Below are 18,556 nucleotides of genomic sequence, written 5' to 3'. Positions count from 1 at the left end.
ATGTAAATTTATATAATAGTATTTTGACCAGTTAGTTTTTACACTTCAAAAGACATTAATTGATTGTGTGTATACATACATATATAATTATCTAAGTGCTCAATATTTTTAGCTGTGGAAATTAAAATCCTTTCTGAAGTTTAAATTTTAGATGTAGTAGAATTCAGGAGCTTATTCAACAATCAGAGATGAACCTTGTACATGAAGTGAGTATATAACCCAAATAGTTAACAAATTTTCCATATTTACCATAAACATTGCTTTTCCAGCACCACATGTTTCAGAGTTTAAAACTCTAAATTAGTTTCCTTAAAACAATTAGAAGAGAAATTATGTTTACTGGAAGAAAGATGGATTATGGAAAAAAATATTACTAAACTTGTTACTTCTTCTTCCTTTTAAACCATAAGCCAGAAACCTTTTGTTAGACAGAAATCATGTAGTGACTGAAAGTGTCAAGACAGTAATGGAGAGGAGGAACTATTCAATTTTTTTATCAATATATGAGCATTTTCATTGGGTCAAAGTAAGTTAATTGCTTCTCACTTATTTTCTCACTTCTTTCAAATAAACTAGCATTTTTCAGTAATAGGAAAAGCAGATAGAAGAAAACTGTTGTGACAAAAGAAGTGGGGTTTGTTACTGTTTTGAAACAAAGTTGTCATTTCAGTTGGTACTATAAAAGCTGCACTAAAACACCTTTGCCTCAAAAACCACTAAAGTTGCATTTTTTTAAAGCAAACTCAAATGCCAAGATAGACTCTTCATCCTCTTTCCTGCGCTAATTATAACAAGGCCACTGATGTGCTGCCCTTACCTGTGGTTCATTGATTACTTCTGATGTACTGTTCAGCATTCCTTGCCAAATCCTTGAGAGGTCTCGAAGGTTGAAGACATAATGAAACTTGGCTGGTGTGGGCAACATTTTTAGCTTGGTGATCTGCCACAGTCTGCGTGTCAATGGAACCAATTTGGCTACTGTTTTCTTCACATCATCTGAAAATCCCCGCTCACTACAGTAGTGCCCTTCTCCAATTACACCTGTGGAAAAGAAGATTGCCAAATCAAAGACACATCAACACAACACCAAGAGCAACGATCATCTGAAGTTTCTGTTTCTTTTTTTTTTCAATCCCAAAACCTTTTCCAATTTGTTGAAATGGCTTTCCAGTCTTTATTCAAATGTTGATTCAGCCATTCTTAACACTATTCTGCCACCAGCTCAATGGTTATTTAACTTTTAATTAACTGCCCATTAAAATGTTCTTTTTTCTCCCAAAATAGCTTCCACTGGCTTTGAATAGCTAACCTCCTATCTGAAATCAGTATGATCCCATCCTTTGTGAAAGTCTAGTCTTTAGTCATTCATTTTTAGCAGCAGAGGCACCTGAGCAACTGTCCAGCATTGTCACTAAAATTATACCTTCATGTCATTCTTACTAAATCTGAGCATACCGAGAGTTTCAGACATGTGACTGGACCTGAAAAACTTACAAACTGATGGTGTTGCAGGTGGGGAGTGATTACTGAAGGAAAATGTGCTGGTAAACAAGTCAGAGGGGAGTTAAGCCTCAATTTCAACAATAATGTGTGTAAATAGAAGGATAAGGAAAAATCAACCACTATTTTCAAAAATGGGATGGATACAAAGGTAATTTCCCTTTACCAAAAATTTTGTCAATGGAAGAATTAGAAGGCAGAGTACAGTTGAACACCGAAAATTGTCTCTTCAGCCTCTGTGGAATGTCATTGCGACCTCCCCCAGGGTGGATCATGGCAGCCAAAAACTGAATGTCCACAATGTTGGTAAATTCACCAGGTTTTTCCAGGTTATACAGTCCTTTCTGTTCCATCAGTTGCCTAAGTATCTCATTAGTGACCTGTAAAATAACCAGGTTTTATATAACAGAATATTATACATACAACTGAATGAAATAAAAAACATACTTATATATTTGAAAGACCTAACAAAGAGTATAACATTATTTTGTCCCCTAACCCTCTGTTTATTTGCTGCAGGATAAAAATGCACTGATAGAAATAAGCACATTTGGTAATATCTATGGATAAAAATTGTGGGAGCAGAGGCATACTCTAGTTGAGAACTAATCATTCATACTACAATTTATTCTCACTTGTATGCTGCATGATTTCCATTAGTGTTGGAAAAACTTCTCCCTTTTAGCACAAAATTTCCAGTTTGTTCTAATCAAGCCCAAACTAATGCATCTTTTCATGTTTCAAATATTTAAAAAATATTTAAGTTTCCTATGTAACGGACACAAGCATGGTTTTCAAGCTGAAAACATAGAATTACTTCCATATGAAAGAGTGCAAGATCGTTTTCTTTAGCCATAAATGGATATGCTACATTTCTGTTTGACAAGCTGAAAACACTCCACAGAGTGTACATCCTACAGCTATACTTCTATAGAAATTCTAACATGAGTTTCCAAAGCAATATACTTCAGAACAACCTTGCACATAAAGATTACCTCCATTTTATCTAAAGCAGAGAACACACTTCTTACCTCTCAGGTTTCACAGTATTTTAATTATTGCCCATAATGTCAGTTTGCTATCACAGTTTATGTGCCAAAGAGAACTTATTTTTAATTATAAAATGAATGCTGTTAAAAAACATTATTAAAATTATACAGACGTGTTTTAAGGAGTACTTAAGCTGCTTCTTGCAGTCAGCATATTTATTCTCAATTAATTCCTGACAAAGTAATGTAGATGGGTTCTTTAAAAAAACTGTTTAAAATTAAAGTACTACATATCAAATTTACCCCCTTCTGAATGATTGAGAAGCCAATTTTACAGTATAGCGAGAAAAGAAAAAAAAACTTTTGTGTTCTTTTTTCTGCTTTTACAAACTAACCTGATCTCCCCATTCATTGATTATGGGCATGTTCACATCATCAATGAAGACTGTCATCTTTTTGCCTGCAGGTGGACCGTAAGTTGTGCCCATGCGCTTATCCACATAACTTTCTATTGTACGCTGTTAGAAAGCAATTAGCAGCATAGTTACAAAGAGCACTTCACTTCATACATTATTCAATCACTTAAACATATTGATAGATCTGTTACATAGAATTTTACTAAGTGAGATTTAGGCAAAGCGTCTGCTGGAGGTAGTTGCACTAGTTCAACTAGAATGTCTGAAATCCCAAGCTACACAGCACTAGGCTGAGGCTGATGTCTACAGTAGAAAAACATGCCTAACAGTTTCATAAATCTGAATAAGTTTCAAACTTTTCTTTCATTTTATTCATTTATCAGCAAAACTGATGATTGCTAGCAATAAAGATTAAATTGAAGATGAAATTCTGGAAGACCTTTCCAGCAGGTATCAGTGTACTTCATAAAAGCATCCATTGATAATTGAACATACATAAATATACTTGATAATTTTGCCCAATAGTAGACTTACCACTACTGTTCTTCTCATCATCTCTCCATTTCTCTGTTCTTCTTAAGGTCCAGTTTTTATTTACTCTATACCAAGTGAAAGCTGACTTAACCATTCATAGTTTATCTTCAGTGTAAACCTAAATATCTGCATTCTTACAGTATGCCTAGGCTCCTGTCTTCTGACACAAGTGGTATCAGTTAGACCAAGATTTTAAGAAGTTAAAGTAATTTAAAAACATGTGTCGCAACAGAATGTTTTGATCTAGATTGTTAACAGAGAATTGACTTAGTCTAGCATATCTATTTCAGATGTCCTGATCATCAGACTGTCATCTATCGTCAATTTAATCTACATATATTTTATAAAAATACATTGCTTTTTGTTTATAGCCCAATAAATAGAAGGAAAGATCCTAGGAAATTTAGACCAAAATTACATTACAGTATATTATATAACATGTTAGTAGCTTCTGCTAGGCTATAGAGGCACATGATAGGTGATTCATCAAGCTTATAGACAGCACTTACAGCCCAGTGCTTTGGCCTGGCATACCAGACTGCATTGAAAATATTTCCCAAATATATTGCCAGGAGGTTAAAGACACTTGAAATAATTCCAATTAGTTTGGTAGAAATTTGGACAGACAATACAGTTCAGAAGTTAAGCATTCATAATTTTTTGTAGAGCAGCTGCACTGCATGTGCTACTTTTTTAATAAGTAATTGAAATGACTGAAAGCTAAATTGCGGACAGCACACTTTTAATGACAGATTGTTGTGGGTAGCACTTATTTTACCCATAGTGTTTAGTGAAGTCTAACAGATCTTCCCAGTTAGTGAGAACTGATATATTTGAGACAAAACATAACATATGATGAAGAAAATAATATGCATGGTATTGTAGAAGTTCAAGAATAGCTCAATAACTACTGAAAAAGTTGAAAGGAACAATTTATTTACAGAAGTCTTAAATCATGTGTTAGGACACTTGGATCATTTGAACAGGTGCTTTTTTATTGTTCAGAATCACTTCCAGAAGCATCCTCCTGGCAAATTATCAGAACATTTTCTGAATCCAGCCATCTTGTATGAGAAGATTAATCACTACTATACCTGGAAAATTAATGGGGTTGTTGCAGATGAAAAATTCAAACTCTTAGTCATGTGGCTTTCAGGGTTATATTTTGACATAAAACCTTTGACAATAACAGTCTTTGCAGTTCCTTGCTCACCAATTAGTAGGACAGCCTAGACAAAGACAGCATTGAAATAAAATGAAACACAAGAGCTGTGTGTCTTGGCAAAGGCTCAGCAATCCCATTTATCCTTTAAACAGAAAAGAAACTAGAAAAGTTATGTAAAGTGAATTCTTAACAAGAGACATGTAGAAGTAAAATAGTTAACGTCTCATAGATTTTTGCTGGCCTGTTAAAAATATTTGCAGTTAATGGTCATGACAATCAGCACAATCAAACTAACAAGAGAAGGAGTTAATTACTTGAAAAAGGGTTTAATCATCTAGAGACTCAGTATCTGTAAAATTTCAATTGTTTATGTAATACAGTTTTGGTGATGAATAGGGTTGCATAACCTAAAACTACATAAATTCTGTAACTGCCCCATGCAGGCAGAGTTCAATCAACAGAGTCTGATACGAGCCTCCTGACCTATGTGCTTCTCCCTCTCCCATCCATACATGAAAATACTGGTTCTGTTCTGACCTGATCTTAGCTGTAATTACAGTTATTTCCACTACAGAAAGAAGGAGTGAGGGGAAGACAAAAAAGTCTGGAAGCAGTGACTATTCAAGAGTTCAAGTATATTTGCATGAATGTGGCTTCTGGAAACACCATTTCATATCTAAAAAAAATTAAGTTCTTCCTTTTCAATAACATATTATTTCACTGCTAATCTAAAACTTCTATCCTGTGTACTGTTGGCACTGCTTTGATATGAAATACAGAAAAAGTACCTTGCCCTGTTTTGCTATGGTTTCAATAAGGAAATCCATTCTCACATTGTCAACATTAGGCACAAGAATTGAGCCATACTCTGGTGTACCACTACTGGGATATACATACTCTTCAACGTGTGTATTCCAGTGCATCCATGTACCTAATAAGAAAGAAATTAAGTTAATGTTTTAGAAATACAAGGCATCATTGCTTCCTTTATTGTCAATTGAGTTGACTCATCTGTCTGTGCTTCTGTCTCATGTACAGCAGTCCCTCTCTGTGTATTCAGACTAAAATTTATAGAATCATATAATCATAGTATCCCTCAAGTTGTATCTAAGAGGCTTACTCCTCCTTCCTACGTAAATTATGACAAAGACAAGGATTATCGGGTTTTGTTCACTTGACAATTCATCACCACAAAGTCCATGCAGCTTTTTGTAGCGATATATCCACATTCTGACTTCTCACTGGCAAGAGTGAAAAAGTTGAACACATACCACCGGTAAAGTATAGCTGTAAAACAAAGCTTGCTAAGGGACACAAAAGAAGGTAAGCTACAAAATACTTCTGAAGTAATTCTCTAAAAAGAGCACAGTTTAAAAATACATTTTAAATTTTACCCCATATCACCCTGCTGAGTTACTAACCATCAGATGCCACATAATAATCAAACATAGTATCTTCACTGCCTTCTGGGATACAGGGAAGATCAAGCTTTACTGTTGCATGGTTTCGAAGCCAGTATTCCATTTTGCATCTGTCCTCCAGCTCTAGCAATGCTCCTACACTCCACATGAGAGAGAAGATGTACAGCCTTTCCAAGTACTTTGGAGTCAGTTCCCCACCTTGCTCCTGAAGGATTGAGTTAGGTTTTAATTTTCAGCAGCCTGAAAACTCCACTTGATAATCATTAGTTACATCAGGGTAGAAGTCTTCAGTCGTATTTAGAGATGTCTTCAATGATCAGACAGAGTCAATATAAACTGATAACAAATCATCCAAAAATAAAAACAGGAAAACTGCCAATGCATGCTCCATGTGCTTAATGTAAACCAGTACTTAACATCAAGTCCAAATGTGAGATTGTGAGAGAAGTTACGTCCCAGCTATTACTTTCTAAAGAAATAGAATATATTCCTTACTAACCTGCACATCCGTTGACATTTCAAGTCATCAAAGAATCCCTCTCAACAAAACTTTTTACTTAAAATTATCTCCAATACATTAAGTATAGGTAAAAACATTCACGCTACCTACCTTAGGCAGGATAAGGCCCTGAAGCATATTAATGCTCTGCATAATCACAAAGGCTTCCAACATCTCAATCTTGCAGTGCAGAGACTGAATGCTGAAGTGGTACAAGTCTGGGAATGTTGAAGAATACAGCTGACGTAGAATTTCAGCCTCTTGCAAGGAACATCTTTTCAAAAATCCCTGTTGCAAAGCACATCAAGAGAACAAATTGAGTTCCAAATGCAAGTCTCAGAAAGTTCAAGTATAGTAATTCAAAAGGTTCAGGAAGCATGCAGTGTTGATTTCTTGGGGGGAGAGTGGGAGTATGGGGATTGGGGTAATTAGCAGAAGGTCAAATTTTACCCAAGTATGCATAATTCCTACTAGATGTTAAAGATTAAGAGAACTGAAGAGAAAAAGCTGTGTTCAACAGTACAAAAATCGTTCTTTTCAAATATTTTTTAATCGCAACAGCTGTGAAAGGTATTCAAAAACTCTGCAAAGAAACTATATAATATGTATTGAACACAAATTTGATTTATTCTGCTCATTATGTCTAATATGGATAGAGGGAAACCCAAAAGATCTGGCAGATGTACAAAACAAGTCAGGCTATCGGGGGAGGTCTGCTGGTGAGTGTAGCTTTTTTATTGTGTATCTCGGTATCTGTAATGGTGGATAAACAAAACCTAAATAAAACTACCCATTTCTTAAGATCATGGAACAAGATTTATTCTTTGATGCCTTTAATTCAAAGTAATAACACGATTCTTGGAGTTACCTTGAAGTTTTCTCTCATCTGCATGGAAGAATACTTCTCATTTATGTCCCATAAATTTATTTCCTACATAAAAGACAATCACCAGCAAAAACACTTGCAGATTCTTCCCCAAAACTCAAAATAAAATTTGGAACAAACTGAAATAAAATAAATTTGCTTTAAACAGAGGAAGCTTTTCTTTTGTGAGAGTAGTTAAAAATGGAACTGGAGCTCCTGGAGTCTCTAGCTCAAAACTCAACAGGACACAGACCTCTGCAGCCCCCTCTAGGCTGACTTGACTAAGGTGGTATTCAACAACATTATCTCTAGAGGCCCCTTCCAAGCTCAACTGTATTGTGCTTCTACGATTTTTTCTACTACCATAATAATATTTTAAAATTCTTCTTTTACTTCCCAAAGTAAATAAACTTTGGGACTGATTACAAATAGGTATATATATGAAGAACCTTTCTAGAAATGCATAGCTAGAAGAGAAAGTGATAAAAATTAAAAGGCAGATGTACTTAAAACAGATATCCAAAATTCACTGATTGTTCAAAAAATATTAGGGGTAAGTAGAAAAGCTGATGACATGCTTTTGCTTCGGAGAAGGTTGATGAGTAATGGATCAAATACCTCTGATCACTTTGCAAAATCTGCTTAAGAAGCACATTACACAAGAACAGCAACAGGAAAAGTTTGAGAACTATTTCACTGAACTTGTAAGTTGCATATATCATAATAGTGCATCCCAGTAGGCAGCTATATTTAGTTGTTTGAAAATGGTAAGGATTGAAAATATAAATGTATACAACAACTTCCTGAGTTATCCATATTTTTCTTTAATTATTTTTTAAAGTTCTTCTGAAATATCAACAAATACTATGTTTCATTCAGCATCTGAGAATTAACAAGGTTAACATCTACCCTGACCTGTTGGAATATGTAGAATATTGAATTACAAAATAGATTTAAAGGGACGCATGATGACAAGCCGTCAATATATTTTATTTATGAAGTAAGACCAAACAAACAAACAAACAAAAAAAAATCCTATTGGATCAAGTTATAAATAACTATAGGCTGAAATTTTAGAGCCAATTTTTTCAAGGGGGAAAGGAAGGGAAGTTGGAAAGGTTACTTCATTGTGAAATTAACATAATTTGGTTTATGTTATCCAAAATTGAAAAAAAAAAAAGGTTTTTCTTTATATACTGCTGCTATCACCAAAATATACTAAAATCATAAGGTTATGGATTAAGAAAAACTAGTTTCATACAACACTTGAACACAAATAAATTTAGCCTGCATCTCACTTTAAAGTGAGAAAGTAAATCATGAGTGATAATGCAAAATAAAATGGTTTTTTTTCTACTGACTTTGCAGCTGAATCTTTAGCACAATTTAAATATCCAAGAAGTGGTTGTCTGCAAACTAAGCAATGCAAGGAGGCAGAGCTGTGAGAGCCTAACATCAGTAGGCCCTATGCAGTGTTGTAAGCACAGAAAGGAACAACACAAGTGGAATCTCAGGGGTGCCACTGTCCTAGATGAATAATTTACACTTACACTTTCCCAAGTATCCATATTTGTTTAAAAAAAATTTTAAGAGTAAAACTTGGCAGTTACATACATAAGGCACTTGTGTTGACTGCATGTATTTGCATTGATAAAACTGAAGTTTTACCAGCCAATTTTTTTAGGAAAGTTGTTAAGCACTTTTTTCATAATAAGAATACAAATATTTTGGACTTGGCAAAGGAACTTATCAAATGAATTAGCAATGATTCTCGAGTGTTGCAGAGGCCTGTGACTGAACAGACAGTTCCATGTGATTTAATATCATTCTAAAAAGAAAGAGCTTTAAACACTGCTAGAAAAACATCGTATCAGCCCTCTGCAGCAACCCTTAGTTCTTCACAAGCAGCAAACCTCCAACTTTGCAACAAGTAAACAGGACATGGGTGCTTCCAACACAGGCCTGAAGAAAAAAAATCAGAAACCAACTTTTTTTTTTTAACTGCTATTGTCTGTATTGTTTTCTTAAAATGGAAGAACACTGGACTTAAGTGCTGAAAGCTTTGTTGAAATATATTATTGTGGAGCATTAGGTAGATTCTTGGTAACTCTCATACTTCATCTTTACCAAGATTTTTGCTACATGAAAAAAAAATAGTATGCTCAAGTCTCCGAATTTGTCACTCACTATATTGTTACAAGCATTCTGTCAAGATTAGGATATATTTTTACTGGATCTTGGAAGATGAAAGATGACATAGAAAAAAAAGACTCTATAAATCACTGATATTTCAATATGTTATATGCTGGTTTTTGACTCCAAAACACACCTAAAATATGTTCTGTTTTTCTGAATTATTCATTCCATGCCAGAGAGACAGTAACTACTGCCTGGATCTTCAGATACTTCGCTTCTAGGAGTGTTAACAGACAACCAAGTAACAACATCAATTTAAAAATTATGTGCTTTGATGCTGCATTGACTTTATTTCTGGTTCTAAATCCCAACTGCAATAAATTTTAAGAAATATCAAGAGGATTTATATTTTCTTGAGGTTTCAAATTCCCCAAATCAACTTGTTTACTCTTTTTTCCTCCTTGGTCTGAAGCTGTACTATGGACTGCCAGGTAGTTAGTATTTTAACAACCGACCTTCAATTGCATAAAATACTTTTAATTACAAATTTATCCCAAAGCAAAATAGCTGTGTTTTTAAAAGTGTAGTGTGTTACCTATGTTCCTTAAAAAATTATTCACTCTTGTATAAACTACCAGAAACATTGCTATTTTAAGTACTGACCTAGAAGTTATACAGAAAAAAAGGTATTTCATAGTAAAAGGCGCAAAAATAGATCCTAAAGAAACACCAGTGAAGAGCTGAATAAGTAACCAGTAAAACTTTCAATACAGACACAAACACTTAGCTCTTGTACCTCAAGAATAGGACTCCAGCTGAGAACTGATGAACTCATGAACACCATCCCATTTCTTGAAACTGTTGCTGGAGAAGCATTATCAATATTATGAGGCTCAAAGACTATTTTGCAATTTGGCACCATAGGTATCCGATCACCGTTTGCTAGTGTTAGAGTTCTGTTGTCATCCAGGACAGAATTAAGGTTCTCAATCCAAATAGCATCAACTGGACCATCAAGAACTATCCAGATGTGGTCACCTATAATCCAACATAACAGATAAAAAGGCCTATGGATGAAGTGCTAGCTTTTTTCAAGGACCAGTTTCTTATGTCTGCAAACAAATTTTTACCTAATTCTGAGTTTAGGCACAAAGCTATGATCTCAGCTTTTAATACAATTACCACTTCCATCACTCAGTTTCAATTGGGTACTTCATTTTATCCCCTATTGATAATAATTATCCATTCTTCAGTATATAAATTGCCATCAGCATAAGTCACGTTTTTAATACTCTGAAAGTTTCATGAATCCAGTCTTCAAGACACTAATAAATTAGGTTTATTTCAAGTTACATAAAACAACATAAAGAAGATAACAACTATAGATATATTCAAATTCAAACACCATTTATTTCAAACGAGTTTTATGAATGTAGAGAAGTTAAATGAACACTTGAAAAATCCCTCTTTCAAATACTATGCATTCTTCTCATTTGTTCTGCTCCCAAACTTGATCCAGTTTCCTTTCAAGTTTTTCCATCACTTTCCATTTGGTAACAGAAATGTATTTTAAAGCCTGCCTCCCTCTTTCCTGGCTCTGTTCTGCTTGCCTCACTTTCGTACTGAGCAACAGATCCTGGCTGGAAAGAGATCTCATCTCTGCTTCTGGCTGCCCACCCCTTAGGGAGCAGACAGTCCCCCTGTGCATTGCTAGACAGCTCTTTAGTCAGAGATGGTCCATCTGCCTTCAGAATCAGTCCTTATTGTGAAGGCCTAGGTGGCTTGGAGCATTGCTATCATTGAACCAAAGAGATATGAAACAGATTATAAACTTTTTATATGTAGAGGGTTTTTATAGCTACAGTTCAGGCATCTCAAGCATGAGGTGGTCTGGAGTCTGACTCATAAAGAGATATTACAGAACCCTTACAGAGTAAATCTGAGGAAGCCATGTGAATGTGCTAATATATAATTCATCTTGAGGGAAAAGATTAAAAAATCAATAGTTAATGTTATGCTACATTCTCAAGGGTGCTACATTTCTAGATTTGAAACAAGCCTACCAAAACTAAATTGAAAAGTATTTTCTATTTTGAAAGTGTCTGTATTTTTGAAGAGTATGAATTTTAGCATGAAAGTAGTGCAATACGTGTTAGCATTTCATTTTTTCTTTTAAGACATAATGATAAGATCGCATATCAATTTTCAGACAAAAAAGAGAATCCATCTCTCATCAAACTATCGAGGCTACTCTTTTAGTTAATATAGCAGTCTAAGAATATATTTCAGCATAATTTTAGGCAGAATTTGGTTGCCTAAATAGAATTATCTGGTGCCATTTGAGAAGGATTATGCACACTGTATGTGCAAGGCTAGCTGGTATGACAAAACTGATGAGATTTATTTCCTTTTAATAAGGCTACTGGAGGACAGGTAGAAATCCTGACAGTACCCAAATTTTTCATAGGATAGCAGTACTGGGGGAACTGACTTTTACCTTCTACTTTTCTTCCACACCAGGGCCTAATATTCAAAAGAGAGAATTCAGTAAATGCAGTGAAATAGCGTTTGTTACACTACACAGTTTGAACACAAAGCATTTAGAATAGAGAGTGTAAAAGGGACAGAAGTTCTTCCAGCAATTTCCCAATGCTTCCATGTAAAAAAAAAAAAAAAAAAATTCCTGCTAGTGTGCTTTATAAAGATGTCCTGAAGCTTGGGGTTTTTTCTTGTATTGCTTTGAATGGAAGTCATTTTCATTATACCTGTATTGGGTGTGGCTGATCTGGAGTTCATTTCCCCACAGCAGCTCTCACAGTGCTGTGCTCTGCATTGGTGGCTGGAAAGGTGTTGATAACACACCAGTGCTTTGGCTACTTCTGAGCAGCTCTGGCACAGCATCGGTGCTGTCTCTTAAAACTCCCCACATCAAGGGGCTGGGGGTGAGGAAGATCCTGGGAGGGGACACAACCAGGCCAGCTGATCCAAATTGACCAAAGGGGTATTCCATACCTTATGACATCAACTCAGATATAAAAGCTAAGGAGGAGGCAGGTGCAGCACTTGTTATTTACAGTGTTTGCCTTCTGGAGCAACTGCTATGTGTGCTGAAGCCCTGCTTCCCAGGACGTGGCTGGACATTGTTTGCTGATCGGAAGTAGAGAACAAACCTTTCTTTTCTCTTTGCTTGTGCTCACACAAACTTTTGCTTTTACTTTAGTAAACAGCCTTGTCTCAACGTGTGAGTTGTTTTCTGTTTATTTTCTCTCCCCTGTTCAGCTGGGAAAAGAAGTGGTAGTGAAACTTGGTGGGCACCTGGAGTCCAGCCAACTTCAACCCAGCACAATACCTTTCTTGGCTCTTAACGTTTTTCTCCAGAGCGCTGAAAATATTCCATCTGTCCAATCATTTGTTGCCACATCAAGGTGTCCAAACATTTGTGGAGCAGTTATAGCTTTAGGATTCATTCTCATTTCACGATGTGGCTGTCCACAATCTGTGAAGGCAGATCACAATTAGTTTTGCATTTCTTTTCAGCTATAAGAGAACTTTGTCAAATTCAAAGTCATTACACCCAAATGTATGCTTTAATATGCATTCACAATTATAAGAACCTGCGTATATACTTGAAAAACTTCTCTTGCTATACAAAATTCATTAATTGGAGACATCATAAAAAGTAGAATGAAGTTCTGGAACTTTCGAAAGTAAAATTCACATTTCATGGCTTCATTTGGAACAGAAGAGCAGCAAGATGACATTTATTCAAGGTTTAGTTTAATATTTTGAAGACTTATAAAAAATAGAGCTTTAAGATCTTTGATTTGGATGCACATTTTTAAAACCCAATGACTAAATACCAGACAGATGATTGATTGGAGGTTAGGGTTTTTTGCCCTTCTGTGTGCTTGCATACATCTTAGAATAGGTAAAGTATATGATATTGGCATATTCCTGTGAATTCTCTTAGACAGATAAATTCTATCTAGCCATACCATGATCATATAACCTTTATTTCTATCTCATTAGCAACAGCTTAAAAACTGCTGTGCCAGACATCTTTAGAAAACCCAATATTAAAACTTAACCAGGAGCCAGTAGCAAGATGTTGAAAGAAAGAGCTGAAAAAATTATTTAAAAATATATTCATTGTAATCATATTTCACTAACATGTAATAGAAGCCTGACAGATCGTGTAGTTTAACATTTCATGAGGTTGTGTGAGAAGATCAGCTTTGTAAAAAGTATTGAGGTGGCTTTGTCTTGGTAGTAGTTCACATCTCGGTACTACAAAAAAGGATAGGAAAACACTGCAATGCAACTTTGTTCTTCCTTTTTTTCCTAAAGGGAACATTCATTTCCACTGCAATGTAGAGCTTACAGTGTTTCTTAAGCACAGCACAGTGCTGCATGTATGAGAGGCTTGCTGAACTATTTTTTACAGAAATTATCCATTTCTGGAAAATCATATAAGCAGCCTGTGAAATGGGGTAACACAACCTTACCTCAAATGAGATGTTTTTCTCCCCAGGATATGACCTTTTATTTTAATAAGATCAAACAGATATTCGTCAACTAATGTTTTTGTTTAGAAATACAGATGACAAAAAAACTACACACAGTCTTCAAGCCTCCAGCCAGGACACAAAATTAACACCCTTGAAGGCTTAATCACTGCCTAAACCAGGAATTTATGGTTATAAAACAAGTTATTTTATATTGCAAAGACCCTGTCTTGTGCATTGTGTTCAAAAATACCAAAGTACTTATGATTCGCAAAAGGTTTCAGCACTACCTCAGCAAAACCCAGGGGATGCTTTAATCACTTGTCTGAGCTGCCTGCCTAGACTGTATTCCTCTTTCTTAATGCTTCCAGAATAAGAACTTCTGATAAAAGTATGATAATATGGAAAAAAGGACATGAAGTATATGGCTTTGAATGTCAGACATTTTTATTTTTAAGCTTTTAAAAGATTCTACTAGAATAATTAGTATCTCAACACAAAAACTCACTCTTCCAGTAATATATTCTCACAGCGAAGCAATTGAGGTTTTCTGAGAAGAAACAATGGGGTTTAAAGTTTACAGTGTAACACTTCAGTAACAGTTTACAATATAAGTACTAGCATACCTGTCATTGCTTTCATTAAGGTGTGAATGCAAGTAGTTTTTCCTGCACCACTAGGTCCTAGTGTCATCAATCCATGCCTTACTCTCTGGGTTTCAAAAAGCTGGATAACTTTCAGTTTCCAAGGAGGATGACAAATAAGTCCAGATTCCTCCACCTAAGAAACAGTGACAGAAAACCAAATTACTATTTTTTTAGAGTGCAAAATATATTTTGATGCCCTTAGGTAGATAGATATACATATATACAAATATAGATTGATAGATTGATATAGATATACCTTCAACAGATTGTTACACTCTTTGTAAAGGCTTTTTGTATAAAAAAAAAACCAACCCTGTTGGAATAAGAAGATATATTTGGTATTCAAATATGTATTCAGAAAATAAGGTAAACCAGCCTCTATATACATTATAATCTATCTATTAGATAGATCAATAATACATCTATTTTTTTATATATACACACAAGATATTCTTAAATTTGCCCTATTGAAATGTTACAAACATCTAATGGGAAATTAAATGGAAGAAATCTCTTTGTAGGTAAATCTTTTCTCAAGTTCATATTCCAGTTGTTAAGACTTTAGACAAATATTAAATCCTGGGTCACATGAGGCAAGTTCGTATACACGCATTTTTTCAAACTGGACCCCGGTAACCAGGATTCAAGAAAACCACAGGACACTATAATCCCAATTCTGTGACCTCCTGACGAATGAGCTTAATAATAATATGTCAGTGGTAAAGATTTATGGAAAAGCTTACTCTTCCACTAAACAGTAAAATATAGTATTGCCAGCTGGATAGACTCCACAACAATAATTTTCTTAGATGTCACATCATGATAGTTATGCCACAGCACCACGGATCACAAGAAACATCACCTGTTTATCAATGGCTGCTTCAAGTTCAGGATAGCCGGCTTTATCAAGCTGAATATCTGGAAACAGATCTTCAATTAGACTCAGAAATAAGGGTTCATCTTCATCAATCTAGTGAAAATCAGGGGAAACAAAAATCCACACAGATTAAAACCTGTTCTATTTATTTTATCATCTTTAAAAAGAACAATCCCTAGGTCCTGAAGACCTAAATAAATGCTTGAGAACATAAGGAACCATCTACAGTAATCCTCTAGGTGTTAAACACTAGAAGGACACAGCAGAAAGAGATCATGTGGTGCTTCTATTAGTCAAAATAAACCACTAACATGAAGACTGATTTTCTTATAGTAGATTTTAGCAATAACATTTAGAAAATTGTCTGGTTTATTTGGTGTAAAAAAAAAAAACTAGGTAAGTATCACAGCAACAGAAGAGGTTTGTTAGCTCTTTAGATAGGTGAGATGGTACTCATTACTATGAATAATAGATTCTTTCAAAAGAGTGACTAAATACTTCAGGACAAAGTTTCTAAAGAAGTTGCTGCATAGGTATCTATTTTGTCACTTATTTCCAAAGGTAGCAGGGAAAATATGGAAGAAAATTCTGAACAATTCAAGGTTCAACCCGGGTAGGAAGCCAAGCAACAGACAGCCGCTCGCTCACTCCTTCCTCAGGGGGAGGGGAGTCCACAGGGTACTATGAGAAATTTATCTCTATCCCAGCCAAAATGTTCCACTCAGAGAATGAAACATTTCCAAGCTAGCTTCAGTGTAAAGGTCACATACAATCTTCTAGTGATCACGTAGCTCCAAAGTGCAGTTTAAATTATTCATCAGGCCCTCAGAACTTACTAGTTTAGACAGGTTCATATCTCTCAGCACACGCATGACAATGGTAGATTCAGTATCTGTGGGATTTGCTCTTTTTGCTGCTCCCAGTGTACGCAGCACAGATAATATATTCCGCAAGCCAAAATCATAATGCACCTAGAAGATAGGTAAAGAAAATGTTCCCTAATTTAACAGGGATTAAACAACTCTTGTTTACTATTTAAGATATGGGCGGATATGTGGGAGAAGTGACACATGCTTCAATCCCTCCAAACATCCATCAACTATTCTTTGGCTGTATGACTATGGGTGACTTCACTCTCCCAGTCTGCTACCATCTATTAAAATCTAAGGTGTGACAGAAAAAAAATGTAATCATAAGTCATTGAATCAAGACGGGGCTCCCAAGGACTATTGAGAAATACTTTATCAGTATTATTTTGAATTCTCTGTGGCCCTTGGACACTGAGAAACATCTATACAAGCACAGGCAGCACAAACCAAATGCCTCTCAATACACTCTGTAAGACCAACAAAGGCTATATATAAAGCCTTTATTTGTCTCAGCCATCACCATTCATTAAAGCTAAATCTTAATAATAAGCAGTGTTCTGAATGAAAGCCCATTCTTGCACCGACAGCCTGCAGCAGGAGTTAATCTCCCAGGACAGCAGAGGGGTGCATTACTAAACTACAAGTGTCACTTAGCTTACTTAGTGAATGTGAACACGAACCTCTCCATTTTCCTCACATGAATATTTTGTGACTTCATATATAGTTTTCCCCTAAAATAATCAGGTTCCATCATATGAATATAATCACCTGCTTTGACAGTTGTTCTTCACACAGCTTATACAGTGTAAAGAATTTCCTTGCCAACACAACATTAGCAATGAAACCACAACTAGCCAATTTAACGCGAATTATGATTTGACGATCAGGAACCATCATAGCCACTGAACGGAAATTGATCTTCAAGTTTTCAGGAAGTTCTTGCCGTCCAGCATATCCCGGATTCTGGAGAGGAAAAACAGGTACTGAAGTTGAGTGCACTTTGCACAAACAGAATAATCAGCAAAGGAATATGCCATTTTGGTAGATAAAAATGATTCATTGGCTTTAAATCACATGTCAAAATGAATTGCCATACAGACTTGCCACCATATCTCTACAGAATTTTAGTCTCTTTTACGTCCGTGAGATAAGAAAAATGTTCTACCTAAGCATTTCAAATCTGAGTTTGTCTTACAGGTCCTATTTTTACTGGCCACTTCTACCTATATCTCTATGACAATTTTTTTGTAATTGTAGCAAAAAGCATACTTTGGGGGCCAGAAATTGGCATGCAGAAGCAATCTGAAATTGAGATAACTTGTATTTATGGTGCTGCCTGCATTTGTTAATTGCATGTGCTTGATGTTATTGAAACAAGACCCCAAAAACTGTCTTTGCAGCAATGCTCAATGTTCTCAAACTATCAGTGAGTTAGTTCTAAGAACTGACTGACATAAGAGTTAGCAAGTACACTTAATATACCAAGTTAGACTGGATTATTGTACAATCATCACTGGCATATTAGAAACTTACTGAATACTTACCATAGTAAGAAAGATGCCAAATTCTGGGTTCATTTCCACATTGTCTCCATCAGTAAAAATGAACCTTTTTTTACGTTTCTTCTTACATGTTAACACAATGGCTATTTGCTGTGCAGCTACTGATAGCACTGGTAAATCAATACGATTGAATTCATCAAAGCAGCCCCAGGAGCCAGACTGAGCAAGGCCTTCAAAGAAAACAGCAACTAAGCATAAGACCATTATGATTTTAACACCTTTTTGGTACAATTCACAAGACAAAAATTAGGTTAATCTACTTCAGGGGGGGAAAAAAAGTTTATTTTTGAGGGGTGGAAAAGGAAGAAAGAGGAGAATTTTAATTTTTTTCAAGTAAGAATATACAAGTTCCCAAAGTCCATAAGATTGTCTAGGTGTCAGAGACTGAAATATTATAGTCTGTGAGTTAAACATTTTCTTAAAGGACTTTTAAACTGTATTACAAAAGCTGCAGAGAAGACTACCGCACCCTGGATGGGGCCCTGACTGAGGCCTGACACTGCTCGCTGATGAAGAGAAGATAAAGTAACAACTCAGGGCTGGGGACATTCACTGAGCACAGGCTTAACAC

The 18,556-nt window shown here is 35.5% G+C and overlaps 1 protein-coding gene across 1 annotated transcript in view; it reads right to left on the bottom strand.

The window, feature by feature from the left end:
- Positions 1–18,556, bottom strand: part of DNAH5 (dynein axonemal heavy chain 5) — a 113,895-nt gene that overhangs the window by 43,734 nt on the left and 51,605 nt on the right. Inside the window, 14 exon segments of the mRNA XM_017738783.1 lie at positions 818–1,041; positions 1,667–1,880; positions 2,885–3,007; positions 4,534–4,668; positions 5,393–5,535; positions 6,026–6,230; positions 6,636–6,812; positions 10,322–10,563; positions 12,875–13,021; positions 14,657–14,810; positions 15,540–15,647; positions 16,391–16,525; positions 17,192–17,386; positions 17,968–18,155. Coding sequence (XP_017594272.1) covers positions 818–1,041; positions 1,667–1,880; positions 2,885–3,007; positions 4,534–4,668; positions 5,393–5,535; positions 6,026–6,230; positions 6,636–6,812; positions 10,322–10,563; positions 12,875–13,021; positions 14,657–14,810; positions 15,540–15,647; positions 16,391–16,525; positions 17,192–17,386; positions 17,968–18,155 — 2,390 coding nt within the window.

Source organism: Corvus brachyrhynchos, unplaced genomic scaffold (assembly GCF_000691975.1).
Source record: "Corvus brachyrhynchos isolate BGI_N302 unplaced genomic scaffold, ASM69197v1 scaffold23, whole genome shotgun sequence".
In the NCBI taxonomy this organism is placed as follows: domain Eukaryota; kingdom Metazoa; phylum Chordata; class Aves; order Passeriformes; family Corvidae; genus Corvus; species Corvus brachyrhynchos.
This window is presented reverse-complemented; position numbering and strand designations above follow the sequence as displayed.